This window comes from Arachis duranensis, chromosome 4, assembly GCF_000817695.3.
Source record: "Arachis duranensis cultivar V14167 chromosome 4, aradu.V14167.gnm2.J7QH, whole genome shotgun sequence".
Lineage (NCBI taxonomy): Eukaryota > Viridiplantae > Streptophyta > Magnoliopsida > Fabales > Fabaceae > Arachis > Arachis duranensis.
The window spans coordinates 10,263,434-10,284,885 of record NC_029775.3 but is presented as its reverse complement, the minus strand read 5'-3'; the positions used below and the strand labels follow the sequence as shown (position 1 = coordinate 10,284,885).

The window sequence follows — 21,452 nt, the reverse complement described above, 5'->3', positions numbered from 1 at the left end:
TTTTCTGAGGTAGGTGCGGGGACCCGAGCGGAGATTCCCGCCCCATCCTCGTTAATCCCCGAAATTTATAAATTTATATAATTGTCCTTAATAATTTATTTCTCGTATAAATTCTTTAGTCATTTCAGATGATATATATATATATATATATATAATCCTTATTTAAAAAGAGACATTTAAATTTCTTAATCCTCATTTGCATAACCCTTTCTAACGTTGTCCATATTCCACCCAACCGCTCTGCAGTCACTTCCTTGCCACTCTCCCTTCTCATCGCACTGTCACCCCTCACCGTTCCATCACGCTCACTACGTCGTTATCTATATTCATGGTGCTCCTTTCCACTCTCCTCTCTGTTGCCGCCTCGTCCACTGCTCTATGCTCTGACTTGTCATGGCGTCTCCTACTGCGTTACTTTGAAAGTTATCATCTTATCGTTTAAACTTTTTGTATAAAATCTGTTTTTTTATAAGATGAATATTTTCATCTCTATTTCTATGAAAATTAATAATTAGTCAAAACTATTAGAAAGATGAAAAATGGAATCTCCACAAAAAATAGAATCCTGTAAAAAATGGGGATAGAAAACAATATTTTTTCACGACAAAAAATGAAAATGGGGATAGGAAACAAATTTTGAGACAGGAATGGAGAGGAACAGGAAGGCATTCCTTGTCCCCACCTTGTTCCATTGACATCTCTACATGGTGACCAAGTATGTTGCTGTCAGAAACATATGATAGTGAAATTATTCTAAATGAATATCAAAATCAAGTTATTGGAGTATAATATATATATTGAAATATAAAATATATATTTTAAAAAAAATAAATTATATATTTTATACATAAATAAATAATATTTGATTTAGTGTTAATTTTTTATATACACTTAGTATTTTTATAATAGTCATATTAGGAGAAATTTTTCATATACTCTTAGACTAACGAAATATTTTTATAATAATAATATAATCAAATTTTTATGTTTATAAATTAATTTTTCATGTATATACGAAAAGAATTTGGGTAATTTAATTAAATTTTAAACACCTATTAACCATTAAATGATATTTTTTATGTTTATTATTAAGATGCTAGTATTTATAATCGACGATGTATAAAAGTTAAAAATGATTAGCTAATTTTTTTATATTTCTGAAAAATTTGATAATTTTACTTCGAAAAGAAAGTGATGCTCTAAATTAGCCTTTAATAATTTTTATATTGGATAAATTAATTCTTAAAAAGGTGAAAAAAAAGCATTCATTATTTAGAGAAATAAATAAATATACAAGGCTGGAAAAACAAATCAAACTGTTATTTTTTTATATAACTTAATTTTGATCAACGATAAAATAATTTTATACGTATATCTAATTACGTAATATCATATAAATAAAAATAACTACTTTTTACATCGATCACATAAATGATCATCCAAAAAAAGATATAATTATGTAAAATCTTTTACATTATAAATACATCAAAATTAAACTCTTCTTTATAAATCATAAGTGATTATATTTTTTCTGTAATAAATATTTGTTTTATCATATAAAATATATTTAGTACCGAAGTAAATGTAAAGTATATTAAGTGTTCACCAAAAAATTCTCATCTAGAATGTCTCTGTGTCTTAATAAAATTTTAGAAACACATATAAACTTATTAAAACTTTCTTTGAACTTTGAAGCCTTGAATCTAATTAAAAAGTACATTTTTTTTTAATTTTTGGTAGTGCTTTATTTGTGAGAAAAACTAAATTGTATAAGGAGAAAACATATAAATTTAATTGGTGAAATTGCGTTGCAGAATCCCTTATCCACTCTGCAATAACCACAAAGTGTGATGAACATGAATCAAATGGCTTCTTTAACTTGTTCATCATCTTCATCCTTCTCAACAAAGCTTCCTCTTCATTCCACAACACCTCTAAAAAGAAGAAGAAGAAGCAACCACGATTTTCTAAGAATGGTGACTCGTTCCTGTCTCGATGACAGTTCCGCACTTCTCCGAGCAGCTCAATACACTGTATGCCTACGAAACTTGACTTCCAAGTTCTGCAGCTTTCAAAGTTTGCAACTTTGCAATTTACTCTGTGTGGTCAATGTATGGTTTTTCATGCATGCCAATTCAGAATTCACTGGCTTTGTTATCATAATCCCTAGTTTCATGTTTTACTTAGCAATGTTTGTCAAAAAATCCTTTCTCTTTTTGTTGGGTTGCTTTCTGTGAATTAGTTGATACAGTACTGCATTCTTGTTGTTGATGCCTAGTGTTGTAATGTATGCAGCTTTTTGTTGTCCAGATTTTAGGGTTACTAGGCTTATGTTGGGATTAAAACTCCTTTTTTATGCATAGTGATTTTCCATATTGTTGGGAGATGAATGATTTTGTAGATATGCTGTTTGATAGGTAGACACATATGTGAAAAGTGGAATGGTTGTAGGATTGGGGTCTGGTCATGCTTCTGGTATGGCAATTCAGCATTTGGGTCGCCAGCTTCGTACCGGTAATTTGAAGGACATAGTAGGGATTCCCATGTGAGTTCTTCCTCTTTGGCACTTTACATTTCTTCTTCCCTTCCTTTTTTATATTATCAGTCATTACTATGCTGTTTCAATGATGTTAGTTATTTGAATTAGCCATATTTTGAATTTTGGTCACTTTCCGCGATAGAAATATCTTTATACAATGGGAATTTCGATCAAACCAATGAACCGTTGAACCTTAATGCATCGGTTGTTCCAGGTCTGTTGCAAGTGCAAGCGAGGCAGCAAAGTCTGGGATACCATTGGATACCTACCAAGACAGTACTCAAGTGTGCATAAAAATAATTATCTTCTACATTTTCCTTTAATGTTGAGTGTTTCTTGTTTAGAGGATCTTGGTTGCCTGAAACTTGAATTTAAGTAAAAGGTGGAAATGTGTAAAGTAAAGTGGATTTTTTTTCTTCTTTTCATTTTATTCCTCTAATACTTGAAATCTTAGTTCATAATCATTAGCAATTGCTCCATTGTAGATTGATTTTGCCTTTGATGATGCTGATGCTATAGAAGAAGGGACACTTGTGGCTATCATTGGGCGCCGTAAACTGCAAAGTGAGGAATCCATACTGCAGGAGAAGGTGGTGGACTGGAAGGTTCTATTCCAGTTTTAATTCAGTCTGTAAGCAGCTATGCAAATTATTTGCTTCGATATTTTTTTCCTGTATATTTGCCTTTTCTATTCAAGTTTTTCCTTGTAGCCAACCTGGCTGGCAACCGCCGAAGAGATTGATGATATATTTCTGGGCGATGCCGAGGTTAGCAAACAATTCACTTTATATAAACTATGGCTAATGATTTCAGGTGTGAATGGATGCTTTTACCTTAAAAAGTGATGTTGTCATGAAGAGCTCTTTGGAGCTGAATTTATCTCCTTTTGTTTCTACCTTTTAGTTAATCAACACAGCTTTTTATGCTCCTCTTTTAATTTCTCATTATCTTAGCCATCTTAGCAAGTTATCGTTCATAATGAAAACTGTATATTATGATGTTCTATTTATTCTTTGTTTTTTGCAAATTGAAGGTTTGGAGAAGACCGGCGATAGGACAAGCAGGTCCATTAGGAGGTGACTTCCCCCTAGTCACCAAAGAAGGATGTAATGTTCTTGATCTTATATTTACTTCTCCAATTGCAAGCCTTGGTAAGTTTTACAGTTATCCTACCTCTTTCAAGATCTAGCCTTGTTATTCGTACGAGTCTATTCAGCTGACTTAGTGATCATACCTGCAGCTGAAGTAGCAAAACGCCTTGATACTGTGGATGGTGTTGTTGACCATGGGGTCGTATCTAAAATCCCGTTAGTTATCTAATCTTAACTTTTATAATCTTTGAAGTTTTGGACAATTGGTTGACAGTGAAACTGATTGAACTAGATAAGATGACGAATATATTGGAAGAATCCGATAGAGCCAAGTGTCTGTTGAGCTCAAAATACTTAGTTGAATGATGTTATGTTCATCAAAATTGGTTAAGAATGCAAGCATGTTCAACATCTTTGTTTGCATTACTGTCTGATGTGATTGAGAATGTTATTACATTGATTTTATTAGTATTCTTCATAGAAGAAAAGTAATTAAAATAAGCAAGGAAATTGGCATGTTTGGAAACACAAATTGAGTTGCTTGTGTTCATTTTGTGATGCAGATGTACAGTGGTAATTGCTTCTCCGAATGGGATGAAAATTTTGGACAAATTGACCGCAGATATAGTGGGATAGGCTACACTTGTTATAGTTATTTAATATTTATATATACCTCTATGGCTCTACCTTGAGGTTTTGAATGTAAATGTGGTTATAGTTGTTCTTAAAGCCTCTTTTCTTCCCTTTATTTATTCATTTATTTTCGTCCTCCCTCCCAAATATTTGTTATATAAGAGGTATGTTTTTGTAAAGATTATGACATGATTGTGACTGTAGGATACTAGCATTATTATTGTTCTCTGTTACTATGTAGAACTATTGCATTAGAATATGACTTTTACTTTCTTTGAATTGTTTTTTTTTTAAAGAAAAATGTTTATAAAACTCAAATTTTATAACCAATTTATACTCGCTCAACTTTAGGCACAACTTAACTATTAAATCTGATATTCTCGTTAGCCACTTGATTTAGCTCGAGTTGGATTCACCAAAATTAACTAATTAAGTACAGTTGAGATACCAATGGCCTGAATATCAAAAAAAAAAAAAAAGATAAAAATTTTTTATTGAATACACCGCATAGTTACCACAAGGAACCATCAAAGAACAATATTAGAGGATGAGTAAAATTTATTGTTTTTTGTAACATTTAGTCATTAATATTTAAAAGTATGAAATAAAAGTATGTTGTTAGATTACTAAAATAAAGAAATTGGATTGATAGCTAGAAGTGATGGTTAAAAACAATAAATTCTACCGGCCTTTGAGCACTTCTCACCATGAAATAGACACATTTAGTTCTTTTTTCAATTTTTTTGGCACAGTAAATGTTAGGCAGGTAATTCTAAACTCTTCTAAAGAACTTTTTTAAAATTTGAACTCCCATTTTGTTCAAAGATAATTGGGCTATACATTTAAAGAAAATAATTAAAAATCATTAGATAATTTGATATAATTGACTAAATTATTTAACATAACTTGTGTTTAAATATTTACTATTATCTTTATTCAAAAATATCTCCATATGAAAAACCACTTTGGTTTTAACCTCAAAACAGAAAAGAATCATTTTTTTTGTCACAAAAAAAATTATATATTTTTACGGTATCTTCTGACCTAACAAATCAATAATTAATTCGTTGAAAATTGAAATTCTATTTAAAAATTTGTTGTTAGCCAATAAATTACTCGTATATAAGTTGAGATTCGAAATCCAAACAAATGAAAATAATGCAGCAGAGGCCTAAGACGAAATGGCAATGATATTGCCTCTTAATCAAGCTGCCCCATTCTCAAATCTCAGCTGAGATTGGGATGAGATTTTTTTCTGGACACGGTGAGAGACGGGCTCTCCCGGCCCACAGCCAGGAAGGACTCGAAAACCAGACCCACGCAACCCGACATTTTCTAATTCAAACTACCTTCCCTTCTCACCATCGCTCATCTCTCTCACTCTCGGACTACTGAACCTCGCCATAAACAACGCTGCTCACTCCCCTGGCCAGCGCTGCGAACATGATTGGATGAGGTTTAAAAAACCTAGTGTGGGTGTGTGAGTAGTGTAATGACAAAAAAAATCCACCTGAAAATAATCAGATATTTTTGTTTTGGTATTAGAAAATAATCAGATTTATTCAGCGTGGGAAGAGTGAGCCCAAGCCGAAGCCCAACAATAAAACAAAAGCAGCCCAGAACGCATAATACATGACCTGTTTCATTTCCGTTACTGTCAGTAAAAAAAAAAAGTTTCATTTAATCAGTTGTGTCTTTCACTCATCAAATAGCTCAGACACGAATCACTCCCTCTTCGGTTCTTTCTGATCTGAATCTTCTGTGCGCAAAGCTGCTTCTTCTTCTTCGTTCAGATCTGCGTCTGCACCAAACTCTGTAACAATGGCGGCACCGGACCACCTCTTCAACCTTCGCAACAACTTCTACCTTGGCGCATACCAAGCCGCCATCAACAGCAGCGACGGCTCAAACCTCTCACCGGACGACGTCGTCGAGAGGGACTCGCTGGTTCATCGCTGCTACATCGCACTCGGCCAGCTCCAGTTCGTCATCTCCGAGATCGACCAGAACGCCCCCACTCCTCTCCAAGCCGTCAAGCTCCTCGCCCTCTACTTCTCCGGCGCCTCACAAAAGGTTCATCCTCAATTTATCGCCGGAGTCTCCGTAGATCTCGCCAGTTTATCGTGGTTTTGATTTGTTTGGTTGTTGGTGCAGGAATCTGCGATCTCGAGCCTCAAGGAGTGGCTGGCGGATCCAGCAATCGGGAACAACCCTACGCTGAGGTTGATCGCAGGGACGATTTTCTTGCACGAGCAGGACTTCAACGAGGCTCTTAAGTACACCAATGCCGGAGGAACAATGGAATTGTAATTCCTCTTTTTCGTGAATCTCTTATTTGTGAAATGTTTAGTTACTGTTCAATTTGTACGGAACAATTTAATCCAAAAACATGTTAAGTTTGTTGTTGTTGCCGTTTTTATTTTATTAAATTTGGGGGAATAGTGTCGATTTCGATAAGTGGACAAATTGAATTGGATATTAGTTGTGACTTGTGTATGATGTGGTTGTTTGCATCTTCATTTAAGAGGATCTGATTCATTCTATTAGTTTATGGATCGTGTGAGTTTGTTGTGTCAACTTTGGATCTTTGGTTTCAGGCATGCATTGAATGTGCAGATCTTTATTAAGATGCATAGGTCTGATTATGCTGAGAGGCAGCTCAGGATGATGCAGCAGATTGATGAGGATCACACCCTCACACAGCTTGCCAATGCATGGCTAGATTTGGCTGTGGTAAGAAATCAAATTTGAAAAAATTAATTTGATGAATTTGGTAATCATTTTATGAATTTGGTGTGGTTGGTATTATATCAGGGTGGGTCAAAGATCCAAGAGGCACATCTCATCTTCCAGGATTTGTCTGAGAGGTATCAGTCCACCAGTTTGCTCTTGAATGGGAAGGCTGTTTGCTGCATGCACATGGGTAACTTTGACGAAGCTGAAACCCTTTTGGTTGAAGCACTGAACAAGGCAAGTTTTAGCTGGTTGATTTGATATATCTCCTTGAAGTTCTGCAATTGCTGTTAATTCATACTGCTTGTTTCTGTTAACTTTATTCACTTTAGAATGAATCTGAATAGTTTTCCTTGTATGATTTGCATAAATTGTTGAATGAATGAATGAATGTTGCCAGAAATTTCACACTTCATCTCTAACTGAATATTCATATATTCTCTCTGGTGATTCTTGGCTTCTAGACTTTATAGGGCTTTAAGAAATGTTACAATAGCGTTTGACAAGACTTTTTTTTCCCTTGGGGGAGAAAAAGACAAATTTTGTATGTAGTTAACAAAGTTTTTTGTGATCTTTACAGGATGCCAGGGATCCAGAAACTCTAGCTAATCTAGTTGTATGCTGTCTTCACCTTGGCAAGCCATCTTCTAAATCATTCAGGTAAACTGTCAGAACACCATTATTGTCTGTTTCCTTCTCTGAATGAGTGGTTGCGTCTTTAGTGGAGCCCTTTTTTGGCTTTCCCCATCTGTAGTATATCTCCTTGTATTTCAATCGAAATCAAGCTAGAATTGATATAGAGGGCTGAATCACTTGCACCCTAAGAAGTGTTATTCAATAATCAACCTAGCAGGTAATATTTGTAGTTTGAATATGTACACGATAGCTGGTGTCCTTAGTCACAGGCTCATAGCATTTTAGCGTAAAATGGTAGTACTTGGTGATGAATGTAAGGAAGTAGGAGTTCAAAAATCAATTGGATTAATTGCTTTATAAGATTCAATTCTTTACTGCATAAGTCGTTTAAAGCACCTGAATATGGTGCTAAGATTTATATAAATTCAGGTGATTGAAATCTTTTTAAGTTTATACTGGTGTGGTCTGGCTATATACCCTAGGGCATATCTGTGTGCTTGAAGTGGGAAATCTAATGTAGCCGTTATTCATGTTCCAGACTGGTTATATTTGAAGTTTACTTTTAATTAAACAATAATTTTATGGTTGACAAACTGATATTGTAGAAGCCAATCAGCACTGTGGTTCTCTGTCTATCCTATTTTCATCCCATTGGTGTGTCAATGCTGAACTTGTTAGGTTAAGATAAAGATTATTAACATATTATTTAATGATAGTATTAAATTAAAACAACAGCATTATACTAAGATACTGCATAGTTCACGGGACTGAAATAAAGTCTAGCTCATATTATGAGAGGATATTTCACTAATGAGTGATTGGTTTGTTTTGCAGTCAGCTGAAACTTTCACACCCGGACCATGTACTGGTTAAACGAGTAACAACAGCCGAAGAAAGCTTTGATAGAGCGCTGCAATCATTTTCTTGATGAGTTAATGATTGATTTCTTGAGATTCGAATGGTGTGTCGTCTTCCAGTGCAATTGTTACACTTAATCATGGCTATTGTATTGGTTACAGAATTTTATTTTATCGTACAATGTGTTTCATATTATTAGAACATAATTAGTTGGGAAATGTCATAGGATCCAAATTTGATGACAATGTTTTGTTTACTTGAGTCTTGATGTGTAAAAGCTACAGCTCATTAATTTTGAATCTACTTCATTTTCGTCTTGTACATTTTACAGTAAAAGTAAGAAATATCATTGGGTGAAACGGAATTGCAGTGATCTAATTTGTGAACTGTGAGCATTTGGTTTTCCCTAGTTAAAAAGGAAACAACTACTTGGTTTGAGTGGTTCAGCAACAAATGAACATGGAGCTCGAGGAATTTTGGGCATTGCTAGACAACAATATTTAATAGCAGTGAGTATATAGTTGTATATATATACTTGTTTTTCATGTTTACTAGTAGTCTTGGATTGAAATTAAATTACTTCCTTTGATATGGTTGCAATTACTTATGCAAATAAAAGCTAGGTTTGCACAAATGGAATTTTGATGGCTGCATACATTCCAAATTCTAAAAACCTACATGCGCCGCTCGCTCTCTCTCTTTCATATTCAACATGATGCCATACTTGATATGGAAAAATTATTAGCATCAGAGTTTATCAGTAACTAATAATTAATCTTTGGTATCAGCTGCACACATTAAGGGCACTTTTTAACGACACTGCAATCAGAAAGTTTACATAGAAAATGCAAAACAAATGTAAATTTTTAAGTTTCTTTATGCATTAAATGCATTGAAAAGATCAATTTTTTTTTTTTACTTTTATTCTCTTAAACCATGGTGGTCTTAAAATGATTACAATTATTTACCAGCAAAGCATTAAAAATTTGAACATAATAAATATATAAGGGAAAAACACTTCAAAGATTATAAGTACGGAGTAACAAAATCAATGATGCAAAAACTGTCGGCAAAATGAAAGATCAATTCGTGGGCTGGAGTTGCTCTATCCAGCGGAGACACATTGAGCCACAGATTTCTGTTTCAACCTTTCACGTGCAAACTGTCACACACTCTTAATACCAGACCAATTTGTTGACCCACAAAGAATATGAATAGACAGGAAGAAGCTCTTTTATTTATTTCTTATGAAAATAGCTATTTTCTTGGCCAATAAAGAATAAGCTAAATTCTATTTTGTGTTTATTGTTTGGCTGCTTTTTCGGTGATCAGGACCTCTCAATGTTTACGTTAGCACGAAAATCATAATCTCGTTTAATATTTTTAATTTTAATTATGGAAAAAGCTATAATGCAAGCATACTTTTCTTTTTGTGTTTCAACTTGAAATAAATCTACAAATTTAAGTAAATTCTGGTCAATGCTGCATTAGCCAGAGCATTCATTATATTATTGAATCATTGTGTGGTTGAATTACATGTAAGTATAATAATGAATGAAGCTACCAACCCTCTCTATATGAACAAAAAATCAGCCTAACATACATGTATGAGAGCAATCAAAGGGGCAGCTGATATGGTTTGCTATGCTAAAAAGCTTTCTAGAAAGCTTCAGATTGCAGAGGCGATCCCGTAACCGTCACGGTGGTATTTCTGCCACTTCCATGCAACCTGCAAACTCTTCTCGAGGTCAGTGTGTTGCGCAGTCCAATTCAGTTCGACTCTGATCTTTGTTGGATCGCTATACACCTCGGCATAGTCACCTGGCCGGCGCGGAAGATAGTCTACCTTAATGTCCACCCCGGTAGCCTTCTTGCAAGCATCCACAAACTCCTTGACTGATCTACCTGAAAAAGAAAAAAAAACAACCGCCTAGCATGAGAATCTTGAGATAACCAAGAAAACCGGGTTTGATTTCTCAAGAAAATTTCTGCAGTGTGGTTCATATCCAAAGTGCTAACTAAAACCTACCCTTTCCGGTGCCAACATTGTAGATCCCAACTTTACCAGGTTCTGCCTTTTGAAGAGCTTTTACATGAGCATCAACCAAGTCAGTTACGTCAATATAATCCCGAATGCATGTTCCATCTGGTGTTTTATAATCTGTTCCTTTAACCTGCAAGGTCACAGCAACCAAAATGAACACAGGAAAGATGAAAGCGACAATTATTTGGAAACGGTGACAGTAAAGATGAAAAAATTGACAAGCACAACTATGCGTCGAATGTTAAGTATGAATTATCGATTCTCCAAACTATGCATCAAAGGTTTAGTTCCATGATTAATCCCCTAGACGGATTTTATATTTTTCTGACTTAAGTAAATAATTTACAATTCCTTTTCAGACGATTAAATGATGACAATGGCCGGCGGCATACCTTTAAGCCAGATGTAATACTACGAGCTGCATCAAAGCAGGCACCTGAAATACGACCATGCTCGCGTAGTTCAGGTCTTGGAGCCTCACCTAATCTGCCCTCGGGATCAGATCCAATCACATTGAAGTATCTAGATGGCAAAAGAAAAGTTATCAACGATAAGCATATAAGCAAAACCTAAATTATTAAATTTCTACCTAATATGCATGACATTTGAACCATGCACACCTTGCATGGTTTCAGCAAAAACAAGATATACTAAGAATCATTGATAATGATGGGAAATCAGGAATGTAATGTAAAAGACAAACCTCAAAATCATTACTGCCATCTTCGAATTTTTGGAAAAATCAATGATAATATCTTCTGCCATCTTCTTGGCTTTTCCATATGGATTAATTGGATGCTGACATTGGAAAATACCCATATCTATCAAAGACATTATCAGGTTCCCCATATGTGGCGCATGTGCTAGAATATATCAATGTCTTCACACCATACTTGGCCATATTCTCCACTACCAACAAAGTATTTGATGTGATATTATGATAATACCTAACACAAAAGTAAGTTCATTAAATAAACAAAAGTATAACAGAGAAAAATGAATTTTACATCAAAGCATCTCATCTACATCTCATAAAAATAACTTATTAGTAGTGATTCACATCCCTAAAGAAAAGCTTCAAGTACTTACTTAAGAGGATACATTGTGCTTTCTCCGACATATGCGACAGCAGCAAAGTGCATGACAGCATCGAATTTATTCTCCGAGAATATTTTATCAACCTGATTCCTAGTTAAGTAGACAATCTTTTTGGCATTCTCTAACATGTGCTTCAATCAGAATTAAAATCAACACCAAAAGAAACCTTGTAACAAGGAAAGATAATAAGGATACAGATTTTGGATCTCCCAAGTCAGCATATATAAATTGAAGCCTTCCAGGTTCCGAAAATAAGTTTTGAAGAACCCTCACAGCACCCAAATTTCCTCGTGAAAGGTTATCCTGCAATGCCGAACATTCATTATGTCCAATGCACAAACAATAGTGAGCGTGTTGACCTTATCCGATAAGATTTGAATATTTTGAAGACACATACCACTATGGTGACACGGTAATTGTCTTTCAGGAGTCGCAGGGCGGCATGTGAACCAATATATCCGGCACCCCCTGTCACCAAAACGTGAGTGACCCCTGGTTCACGAATGGAAAACTGGAGAAAAAGGAAAAGGAGAAGAATAAATAAGATGACGGAATAACTTAGACTTTTTAGATAGAAATATAACACGAAACTAAAACAAAAAAGGGACAAAAGAAAACTGGAAAGAACTTTGTCTATCTTCTACAAATTTCTTCTTAAGGATGGCCCTCTATTATTCATTCCTCTGGTTTCTTTTAACATTTATCCATCCGAATCGATAATGCTGGAAGTTAGAAGAACAATATATTCACTTTAAGGAATTTTTTTCATTAGCAAAAATCGACTGCCAAATAAGCATTTATGCAGCTATGACATTGAATTCGAAAAAAACTTCATCAACATAAACAGTAAATGTCACATTATAGGGTTACCGGACTAGGTGAATTCAACGATGGAGATCTCTTGATCATGATAATGCATAATGTTGTTAATGCTGCAGCAAGCAAAATTTTTCCAAAATAATTGCCCTTCCTTTTTGGATCCACATAGTCCATGCCTAAAAGAAAAACAAACACAAGTAAGAATATATATATCCAAACTTCAATTATAAGTAAAAAGAAATTATTTAGTAAACAACCAAGCAACATGAAATAAACTACAGAAATTTCGCAATTGACAACTTGTGCATTGTCAATTACAAACATGATGGTATAAACATGCATCCCACCTACCCTATACCTAGAAAAGGATCTTTTCAATTCTTAACTTAAAATTGATGACCCTCTAAGTATCCAAGCTTCATTGAATATAAATATAGAGATGGCATGCCCTAATATGTGCTCTAATTGGGCAGACATAATCATACCTCCCAACGACATAGCTCGGGTTGCCCTTGGCTGACTTCGGGACCTACCAATATTTAGCATTTGCAAAATCAATAAGGTTTTCCTCCCCAATATCAGTGATCACATCAAGCTCCACTCCCCTGGAAAAACAGACAGTATAAGCTTTATGATTATTATTATTTTCAAAAACAAATACAAAACCAAGAACACAGTTCAAAATATGATATCAAAATGTTCAGACATTAAAGACCATACAACTTTTGCAATCAAAAGAAACCCCCCACCAATAAATATTTGAAAACACAAAGCTGTTGCTGATGGAAGACAAAGTAGCTAGAAATGTAAGATCCATAGAACCCCAGAAGAAGAAAATCTTAAAGCAAACTAATGAAAGCTGAAAATCCCCCTCTTCATATTTCACAACAACATTGCAAAAGGCATGCACAAAATCATCCACCACCACAAAAAAAAGAGACGAGACAATTTTCAAGTTTTGAAAAAACAAAGCATCAAAAGTGTATCCAGAACCACCTACAGGAAAACAGTTTCAAAAATTTCAAAAGAGGAACAAACTGTTTCAACAAACCAAATCAAAACAATTCCCAAGATCCAACAAATGAAAGGAGAAGCAAAATTGAAAGTGCTTATCACTTCAACAAAACTTCAGTAGTAATCATTAATCAACAATTCAAGTTCAGCAACCCCTTCACCACCATCCACCCAAAATAAAAAGAGATGCTCTGTAACCATCAGAAACCTAGAAAAAATTTGAAGATCAAGCGCCAACCAGCAACAGTATACAAACAACCATTTCGGGAAGGAAAAAAAAATAAGTGAGGGGCTTCTAGTTCAGTACCCAACAAACAGAGGTAGATAAAAAAGAACACTTTTCACAACAATTGTTGTTGGAAGGAGAATTTTATTAAGAAAAAAAGATAAATTTAAAGTAACCCTCTATAGAGTTGCCCAGAAGAGCAGAAGATCTTGCAGAGTGAAAAAGAATGAAACTTTAACGGTTTTGTGCACCCATTCAGAGTAAGGGAATAGAAAGTACCAAATTTTGGGCAGACCCAGAAGAAAAAAAAATAGAGAATGTGAAGGTAGAAGCAGGGAAGGTGTAGCCGGTGCTGGAGAGAGAGAGAGAGAGAGAGAGAGAGATGAGAGAAGAAGAAAAGAAGAAGAGAGGGTCTCCTAAATAGGTGTCTGCGTCCATGTTGTCAAAGAGTTACAGGCGAAGACAGAGTCCACAATCCACACTCCACACCCAACACCATCGTATTCCATTTTTCCATACACTTCTATTTTTCTTCAAAATAAAATAAACTCTAAAATGATAAAATCTAAATCAATCTCTATCAATTTTTTAAAAAATAATAATATAAATTAATTTATCTAATTTTGTACTAAATTTTGATGGAAAAATTAATGTCTAATAAATATAAGATTAAGAGTTGACTGGATAATTAAAATTTGTTGAGAATTAAATTTTACAACTAAAAGTTTTTTTAAGATTGGTTTTAGATATTATTAAAAAATATTTTTTTAAAAGGATTAACTTTTTTAGAAGATTTCGTTCATTTTTTAAGAAGATTAATTTGTTGAAATTATGTTATTTCTCTTTATATTTTGCGTTCTTCGTCCTCTTTCTTTTCCTTCTTCTTCTCCTTTTTTGTGTTTTTCCTTTTTTTTGCGTATTTCATCTTCATCGTCGTTTTTTTATTATTGTTGTTGTTGCTACAATTTTTTTCCATCCTCTTCTTTCTATTGATTTTGTAACATTATGTATTTTTTTTCTTTATTTGATTTTTTTCTTACAAGAAGAATTATGAGAATATAAAATAAGAAAAGGAAGAAGAAAACGCAATAGAAGATGAAGAAGATAAGGAGGAAGAGGAAGAGTTTTGAATTATGTAGAATTTATCAGCATACATACACCGAAGATTCTTAAACAATGCACTCGAATATCTTTAAGTTACACCCAAATATTTTTGTGTTACACCCAAATTTGCTGCAAATATAGAAAAATATTTTCACTAATGCTGCATTTTTTTCTTCTTCTTTTTTCCTTATTTCTTTCTTTCTTTTAGTTTAATGAATGTAAGTTTATCCTCTTCAAAGTAATTTTGCAACATTATGCGTTTTTTCTTCTTTTTTGTTTGATATTTTTGTTTTTATTCTTGTTAAAAGAGTAAAACAAGAAGAAACTTGATAAGATAAAATAAAAAGGAAACGATGAATAAGAAGAAAAAGATGATGATGACAACGAAGAAAAGAAGAAGAAGATGGTGATGATGATGAAAAAAAGAAGAAAAATCAGTAGAAGATGAGGAGGAGGAAGAAGAAGAGTTTTGAACTATGCAGAATTTATCAGCGCACATACACCAAAAATTCTTAAACAATACACTCAAATATCTTCGAGTTATACCCAAATATCTTCGTGTTACACCTAAATTTGCTGCAAATATAGAAAAATGTTTTCCTCTAATGTTGTATTTTTTTCTTCTTTTTTTTCTTATTTCTTTCTTTCTTTTAGTTGAATGAATGTAAGTTCATCCTCTTTAAAGTAATTTTACAGTATTATGTGTTTTTTCTTCTTCTTTCTTTAATTTATTTTGATTTTATTCTTATTAAAAGAGTAAAACAAGAATAAACTTGACAATGTAAAATAAAAAGAAAAAGATGAATAAGAAAAAATAAGAAGAAGATGGTGATAATAATGAAAAAAAGAAGAAACAGCTGAAGATGAAGAGGAGGAAGATGAAGAGTTTTGAATTATGCAAAATTATCAGCACACATACACCGAAAATTCTTAAACAATCCACTCAAAAATATCTTCGAGTTACATCCAAATATCTTCGTGTTACACTTAAATTTGCTGTAAATACAGAAAAATATTTCCTCTAATGCTGTATTTTTTTCTTCTCTTTTTTTCCTTATTTCTTTCTTTCTTTTAGTTGAATAAATATAAGTTCATCCTTTTCCAAGTAATTTTAAAGCATTATGTATTTTTTTTTTCTTCGTTGTTTGATTTTTTATTTTTATTCTTGTTAAAAGAGTAAAATAAGAAGAAATTTGAGAAGATAAAACAAAAAAAAGATGAATAAGAAAAAAAAAGAAGATGATGATAAAAAAGAAGAAGAAGAAGCAGCACAAGATGAGGAGGAGGAGGGAGAAGAAGAGTTTTTAATTATATCGAACTTATCAACACATATACACCGAAAATTTTTAAACAATACACTCAAATATCTTCGTGTTACACCCAAATTTACTGCAAATATAGAAAAATATTTTCTTTAATGCAAAATTTTTACGTTACATTCAATTCAAACTATCAATGATGAAACATTATTCACCTATAAAATCATAAACTACTAACGAAAAAATTAACTAGAATCGAACCACACCTCAGCCACATGATTGGATTCAAAACAATAATCAATTTCATTCTGATTCAATTGACAATCTGAACTTGAATTATTCATTATCTTCAACAATGAAATAACTCATGATGGAGGAGAAGGAGGAAAATGAAGAAGGAAAAGAAATTCCAATAAAAAAAAAGGAAAAAGAGGAGGAGGAGGAGGAGGAGGTGGTGGTGTTGGTGATGACGACAACGAAAAAGAAAAATAACGAAGAAGAACGTGTAACAAAAAAAAAGAAGAAAAACATGCAGTAATAACACGAAGAAGAACGTATGCGTGTGAATATAAATGACTTGTATAGACTTGTATCAAAAAATAACTTATATATGGAGAATAATTAATTTTTTATTTTGAACTTGGATTAATTTGTTTTTAATACAGTTACTAAAAATTAGCTTGTAACACAAATAATCATCAAGTTAGTTGTATCTTTTTTTATAATATTAGCTAAATTAATTTTTAATGAAAAATAAATTGGTCTCTTATATACTAAAATTTAGAATTACTTTTCAACTAAACTATTATTATTTTAGAGATTAATTTGTCCAATAAAAAATTATTAAGGACCAATAGGATCAAGATTAACTATGTTTGGATTGATTTTGAAGTAAATTAATTTATGTTTGGTAATATGTTCTAAAATTGATTTTTACAACCGATAATCAGTAATTGGGTAAGAAAATTGAACATTTTTATTGTGATGTAATTAATTTTGACTCCTTAATAATCAACTGAAAAACCAAATATACATGGTAATCCACCTAATTAAGTTTGGTCAAAGGAATTAATTTTGGTTGCATTCCACTAATTAAGTTCCCAAACAGGAACCAAGTGAGTGTAACCGTTGATCATTCAATAAAATAATTCCTTCAGCACCAGTTACTTCGTATTGTTGTGCCGCTAAGATTTTCTAAAACATGAAATTAGTAAAATTGAAAGAGATATATTAGATCATTTTTTTTTTTGGTGATGAGAAATAAAGAAACAAAGAGCTAAGTTAAATCACATTGCAATAGGTGGTTAGGTGTAATCAAGTTTCTCGAGGTTAAAGCTAAGTCTCCTTATCACAGCTATTTTGAGTCTCAAATTTAGCCCTAGTGTTTACAATTTTGTTATTAGCATCAGGGTGAATAAGAAAAAAATTAAGAGAATCTATTCAATTTTTCAGGTTAAATAGGAATAAAAATAATTATCAATTTTGTGAGACAAATATACCTCATTTTGTTAAAAAATTTATCTTTTTAAAATGTTTGTTTTTTACGAATTTTTTTCATCACATTTATTAAAAGTTGGTCTGAAAAATATAAGATGATTAAGAGGAACATCTAAATATTTATCCAACGAGTTAGCAAAACTACTAGAAAAAAGGCTTGAAAACATTTCGTTGTGCTGCCGAAAATATTAGATGAATATATGGTTCTAGGTTTATCAAAATTAACTAACAAAAAATTGTTAGAGATGAGAGATAGAGAGAGTAAGAGAGAGAGAGAGTGAGTAAGAAACACAGAGAGGGATAGAACTAAGAATCTTATCAAGAATCTTAGAGTTTGGAATTGGAAAGAGTATAGCGGTTGGAGAATGAGTCGTTCTCGATTTTTTTGGATAATTTTCCAGAAGACATTTCGAAGAGAGAACTGTTTCAGCTATTCAGTTGGACTGGACGCATAAATGATATATATCTATCACGTAAACAAAAAGGTGGTAGTTTGTACATTTTTGTGTTCATACGATACACTACGAAGAGAGAAACATTGAAGGCTATCACAGAAATGAATCGTATGAGATTGAGAGGTAAAGTTTTGTTTGTCGGAGAAACAAAATACAGGAAAACGTTAGATGCAAAAGACACGAAGAAGTTACAATCAGGAGATGGCATCCGAAATGAAAGTTAGCCGCAACAAGAACGGCAGAATACTCAAAAATCCCCAACTAGCGGAGCTCAAGATATGAGAAAGGACAAAAAGGACCAAGATCCACATGGGAATGGGTGGGCGAAGAAGTTGGAGGTGGCTGTAGCGAAAGAAAACTTGGAATGGCTACAGAAAAGTCTAATAGGTGGAACGACAATGGCTATTGACTTTAGGTCCTTAAAGGATACAATTGTGAAGAACTTGCCTCAAGTTGTTCAAGTACGTGAAATGGGAGCATATAAAGCTCTCTTCACTTTCGACAGTCTGTTAAACGCTGAAGAGACATACACATTTAAATTGAATAGCCTACTACAAATATTTCATAATGTTTGGAGGTGGGACGAGTCAGAGAAAAGCGAATCTCGAAGAGTGTGGTTAGAGTGTTTCAGAGTTCTGTTACATGCCTAGTCAGTGGATACCTTCAAGATGATAGGAGGTCAATGGGGTGAGATGGTTGGGTGTGATAAAGAGACGGAATCGTGCTTCTCATTCAGTGTTGGACGTATACTTATTGATACCTGTGTCATGGATGCGATCAATGAATGGATCCATATCACTATAGGCACTAGTGGTTTCGACATGTTGGTAAAAGAGGTGGGTCGAGAAGTATTTGACTTGCACTGTGAATTGGAAAATGTGGCGGAAGATGCTGCAAGATGCGATAATCGTAAAGATGAAGCAATAAGGGAGTGTGATGATATAGCTATAAGGTCAAAAATGCTAACAAATTTGATAGATTTTGGAGATCAGGTAGCGACAGTAGTTACGGAGGTGCTACGATAGGAGGTTGAAAATGAGGATAGAGTGGTAAATTCAAAATCAATTTTGAACGAGTGGAGTTATAATCATTCAAGATGCAATCAAAGAAAATTGATAATGTATCAGCCAAATTATGGCGACATTGAAGGCTTGGCAGATTTAAAGGGAAATGAGGAGAGTAATGAAGGGGATTTTGAACTTATTATTCTATGAAGTTATAATTGTAATCATAATAGGATGGTAAGGAAGGTAGAAAATAATATTAGCGATAAAGTTATTATTGAAGCCTCTAAATTAAACAAATATAACAAGGGTTATTTGGGCAAACATGGCCTAAGATCACTTTCAATTGTTAAGGGTGCTGATGATGGCTATAGTGGCTGGGTCATTGGAAGATGGGTTGGGTTGGTGGGGTAAATGTCTCTGGTACCGGGTCAACCTATGCTTCAATGTTGCTTGAGAACCCACGTGACTTGAGGGGCGTTGGTGACGAGATTGGGGAAGGAGTGACATGCATTGGAGGTCGCTGATTGATGCAATTTGAAGGGGAAGATCGGCGGTGCCAGTTGGGCCGTGTGGTGGCCGCTGACTCGACGCAAGACGAGGACCATGCTGTCGAAGGCCAAGGTGGTTACGGTGGTAGAGCCAACTCGCGGCAGACTCTGATCCAGGGAGTAGCCGTGCAATGCTGCGTCATTGATGCGCAGAAGATGGAAGGTGCTGACGGTGTTCGGGAGGTGGTTAGAGGAAATTGTGCTGTGTTGGGGGTGGGTTGTGGTTCTAAAACACACAATGAAGGGTTTGATAGGGCTAAGATGTTGGTTAAGGGACTCCAAGGGGATAAGGTTGCGAACGCAGGGGCCGATGATGAAGACAGTCATAGAGCTAATTATGAATCCAATGGTAAAGCTAATGAAGACTTAGCTAATAGAGATCTAAAAACTAGTTTGGTTGGTGATAGAAATTTAAAGGTTCAAAATGGTGGAGAGGCCAATGGAGACAGGGAGGACCACATGCGGGAAGAAGGGCATGCCAATGATGATGAGATTAGTGGTAATGAGTGTTTAAGTTTGGATGAGCAACTGATGAAAAACAAAAGAACTTGGTAGTTAGCTAAGGAATCAGGAGCAATGCTGTATAATGAAGAAGAAGATGACATCATGGCTATTCTTCAAGAACATAATGAAGAAATTGCTCAGAAAAGAAGATTGGCAAAACAGAAGGCTAAAGCAAGACGAAGCACGCCAAAAATTCACAAAAAGGTGTGTAATAATATTTTAAAATGATTTTAAGTTCATATAATGTTAGAGGATTAAGGGGTGATGAAAAGTGTAGGATGGTTAAGGACCTCAGGAGAAAACACAGGTTGAATATGTTAGGTCTAGTTGAGACTAAAAGACAGTTAGTAACAAGGTTTGATGTGTCAAAAATTTGGGAGAATGGTGCAGGATGGGAGTATGTGGGGTCTGTTGGTGCATCTAGGGCTGTTGTTAATAAGATGAGATATAGTTTAAAATGAAAAATTGCTATAAAGGAGAGAGATGGTTATGTGTTGAAGGGGTATTGTCGAAAAATAATGTTAACTGTTCTTTTTTCTTGGTTTACGGTTGACATACTCGAGATGAGAAACTTGTTGTATGGGAGGAGTTAAGTTACGTTGTTGGCTTGTGCCAGGGTCCCTGTTATTTTTTGGGGGACTTTAATGAAATTGTATAGGTGGACTTTAAGAAGATAGATGACATGGTGGGCAATGGGGATTATGATGGAATAGTGGAAGCAAGAAGGCGGGCGCTAGTTGTATTCTATGAGAAATGGTATGTGAGGAAAGAACTACATTGGAATCAGATGTCGAGGTCTAGGCATGCGAGGAACATGGATAGAAATACGAGATACTTCCACAACTTAGCTTCTGCGAGAAGGGGGAATAATAGGATCGATGCTTTTATTATTAATGGAAGATTAATAAGAAATCAAGTTAGGATTAAGATTGTCGTTATAGAATTTTATAAGAATTTATATCATCAAAAGAAGTCTCTTATGGTGGGTTTCAGAGATGGTCTAGTGAAAATGATCAGTGAGGATGATGCTTTCACTTTAGAGTTGCTACCGACACCTCGAGAGGTTAGAGAGGCCGTTTGGGATTATGATTCATTCAAGACTCCAAGTAGTGATGGCTACAACATAAACTTTATTAAAAAGTGTTGGGATGAAATTAGTGCTGAATTCACCGTAGTGGTACTGGGCTTTTTCCAATCCTCCAAGCTACCGACAGATGCTACTGTCACTTGGGTGGCGTTGGTCCCCAAGTTTATCGGGGTTAAGGAAATCAAAGACTTTCGATCGATTAGAATGATGGGGTGTGTGTATAAGGTAATCTCGAAGGTGCTGGTTAGGAGTATGTAAGCAGTTATGTCAGAACTAGTAGGTGAGACACAGAATGCTTTT

General features: G+C 34.2%; 4 protein-coding genes across 4 annotated transcripts; 3 read left to right on the top strand and 1 right to left on the bottom strand.

The window, feature by feature from the left end:
• The first annotated feature begins 1,772 nt into the window (after positions 1-1,772).
• Positions 1,773-4,542, top strand: LOC107483295 (probable ribose-5-phosphate isomerase 4, chloroplastic). Its single transcript, XM_016103926.3, is given in 9 exon segments — positions 1,773-2,033; positions 2,418-2,545; positions 2,754-2,823; positions 3,025-3,127; positions 3,130-3,170; positions 3,250-3,306; positions 3,573-3,690; positions 3,780-3,846; positions 4,194-4,542. Coding segments are annotated over 9 exon segments (840 nt in total). The 5' UTR covers positions 1,773-1,850; the 3' UTR covers positions 4,267-4,542.
• Positions 4,543-5,944: 1,402 nt separating this feature from the next.
• On the top strand, positions 5,945-8,813 carry LOC107483296 (coatomer subunit epsilon-1). The gene is made up of 6 exons (XM_016103927.3): positions 5,945-6,336; positions 6,418-6,569; positions 6,861-6,996; positions 7,078-7,233; positions 7,577-7,656; positions 8,467-8,813. The coding sequence occupies exons 1-6, from the start codon at positions 6,085-6,087 to the stop codon at positions 8,558-8,560; spliced, it is 870 nt and encodes a 289-aa protein (XP_015959413.1). The 5' UTR covers positions 5,945-6,084; the 3' UTR covers positions 8,561-8,813.
• A 1,137-nt stretch (positions 8,814-9,950) lies between these two features.
• Positions 9,951-14,203, bottom strand: LOC107483297 (UDP-arabinose 4-epimerase 1). The gene is given in 11 exon segments (XM_052260870.1): positions 9,951-10,395; positions 10,520-10,664; positions 10,927-11,056; positions 11,238-11,369; positions 11,371-11,481; positions 11,624-11,715; positions 11,828-11,935; positions 12,030-12,143; positions 12,503-12,627; positions 12,937-13,056; positions 13,971-14,203. Coding segments are annotated over 10 exon segments (1,254 nt in total). The 5' UTR covers positions 12,998-13,056; positions 13,971-14,203; the 3' UTR covers positions 9,951-10,159.
• Positions 14,204-20,137: 5,934 nt separating this feature from the next.
• Positions 20,138-21,410, top strand: LOC107483279 (uncharacterized). Its single transcript, XM_016103911.1, has 2 exons — positions 20,138-20,269; positions 20,724-21,410. Exons 1-2 carry the CDS (start codon positions 20,138-20,140, stop codon positions 21,408-21,410), a joined length of 819 nt encoding a protein of 272 aa, XP_015959397.1.
• Positions 21,411-21,452: the final 42 nt, after the last annotated feature.

Excerpts from the sequence above, each read along its gene's own strand:
- LOC107483279 (XM_016103911.1), top strand. The coding sequence starts at position 20,138 with ATGCTGTATAATGAAGAAGAAGATGACATCATGGCTATTCTTCAAGAA. Across the intron at positions 20,270-20,723 it reads CGCCAAAAATTCACAAAAAG|GTGGACTTTAAGAAGATAGA; the intron begins GTGTGTAATAAT and ends GAAATTGTATAG.
- LOC107483296 (XM_016103927.3), top strand. The coding sequence starts at position 6,085 with ATGGCGGCACCGGACCACCTCTTCAACCTTCGCAACAACTTCTACCTT. Across the intron at positions 6,337-6,417 it reads TCTCCGGCGCCTCACAAAAG|GAATCTGCGATCTCGAGCCT; the intron begins GTTCATCCTCAA and ends TTGTTGGTGCAG. Across the intron at positions 6,997-7,077 it reads CATGGCTAGATTTGGCTGTG|GGTGGGTCAAAGATCCAAGA; the intron begins GTAAGAAATCAA and ends GTATTATATCAG.